This window comes from Trichechus manatus, unplaced genomic scaffold (assembly GCF_000243295.1).
Source record: "Trichechus manatus latirostris isolate Lorelei unplaced genomic scaffold, TriManLat1.0 scaffold00030, whole genome shotgun sequence".
NCBI classification, from domain to species: domain Eukaryota; kingdom Metazoa; phylum Chordata; class Mammalia; order Sirenia; family Trichechidae; genus Trichechus; species Trichechus manatus.
The window spans coordinates 13,767,672-13,769,308 of NW_004443966.1; the positions used below are offsets into that span (position 1 = coordinate 13,767,672).

Here is a 1,637-nt window from a genome sequence, read left to right on the forward strand (position 1 = left end):
GGAAGTTTTAGGCCGGCGGGCCGGGTCGGGTGATACGCGCCAATCGTTCGCCATCTGGGGCGCGCGCGGCCATCTCGGGATCCCGCCGGCGACTCGTAGCTCGGGCACGCGCCTGTCGCAGCCCGCAGGAAGGAGGGGTTCGGCCGGAGGCCTGGGGCGGCGGCCGCCATGGAGATCCCCTCGGCCCAGGCCTGGCGCCTGGGGCCTTGGGGGCGGTCCTGACCGCCCTCCTCCCTGTCCGGGCTGGGTCGCGGACGTGCCCCTCACGGCACTCGGCCACCTCTGCGTCTCCGCCCTCCCCAGGCCGCGCTGCTGCCTGGGCGCGGCGGCGGCGGCGGCGCCCTGTTGAATGGGCTGTGAGGGCCCAGGTTTGAAGCTCTGGCGAACGCGGCCTCCGGGGGCGCAAGGCAGCAGCAGCGGTGGCGACCAAACGGGTGTTGGAGTTGGCGGCGGCCATGGAGGGCCTGGCTGGCTATGTATACAAGGCGGCCAGCGAGGGCAAGGTGCTGACTCTGGCCGCCTTGCTACTCAACCGGTCTGAAAGCGATATCCGGTATCTGCTTGGCTATGTCAGCCAGCAGGGAGGGCAGCGCTCCACGCCCCTCATCATCGCAGCCCGCAATGGGCACGCCAAGGTGGTGCGCTTGCTGTTAGAACATTACCGGGTGCAGACTCAGCAGACTGGCACCGTCCGCTTCGACGGGTAGGTACACCCCAACTCCAGCCTTCTCTCCGGCGCGCGTGTTACCCACCACTTCACGGGTTCTCCCTCCCCTTGCTCACCCCCTCTTGATGTGGGTACTCATTTCCCCTTTTTATACCTCCTCTTGCTCCCACTAATGCCCCCCCCCTTCATCTTCCAGGGCTAATACTCCATCCCATGTTTTGCTGCCCAATCTCTTCGAACCCTTCCCCCTTTTCCCTCTGTGGATAGATAGCCACATTCTCTGTCCAGATGTCTGATAGATACTCTTTTTCTCACTAGATAGTCTGTGAACAAGCAGTATGGAGGAGGTGTCTTCTTTTCCACGTTTTACCTTTATCAGTACTGGGGTTGTAACCGAGACCAGCAGTTAACATTGAAGACCTCTGATGAATTGTTTGGCTACCCAGTTCCCCCTCCCCCCTTCAAGTGAGTGGTTCCTTAAAGCCCTCCCCGGGTTGCTGGCCTGAGTGTGAAAATAAGCCCCTAGAACCAGCAGCAGCTCCAGCCGCGTGAGGAATTGTCAGGCCGCCAGACATCCCAGGACATGATTGTGACTCTTCCGTATTGCTCAGGGTAGATAGATGTTGGGTGCAAAAATGGCACTGGACCTGATGTGGGAGATGATGCCATTGCTAAATTACATGTCACCCTGTGATATTGTGGGGAAGCTGTTATTGGAGGTGTGGAGTTCAAAAATTCATATTGCCGCAGTTGAAATCTGCCCCTGGAATTTACTTGTACATCATTTTTGGGTATGATAATGTTGAACACAAAATTGTCAGGTTTTACATTATCCTCTTTTCCGTGCTGGAGAATTATAAAGTGTTTTACACATTACAGCTTCATAAAGATTTTGCTTGACTGGCCGCATTTATTTTTGTTGACCTGTGCCAGTCTGTAAGGTATTCTAACAGTTTCTTTTGAAGTAGAT

The 1,637-nt window shown here is 56.8% G+C and overlaps 1 protein-coding gene across 1 annotated transcript in view; it reads left to right on the top strand.

The window, feature by feature from the left end:
- Window positions 1–1,637, top strand: part of FEM1B (fem-1 homolog B) — a 20,702-nt gene continuing 19,065 nt past the window's right edge. The window contains exon 1 of the mRNA XM_004374694.3: window positions 1–703. Within this exon, the coding sequence (XP_004374751.1) occupies window positions 456–703 (248 nt within the window). The 5' untranslated portion in view covers window positions 1–455. The remainder of the gene's footprint in view (window positions 704–1,637) is intronic.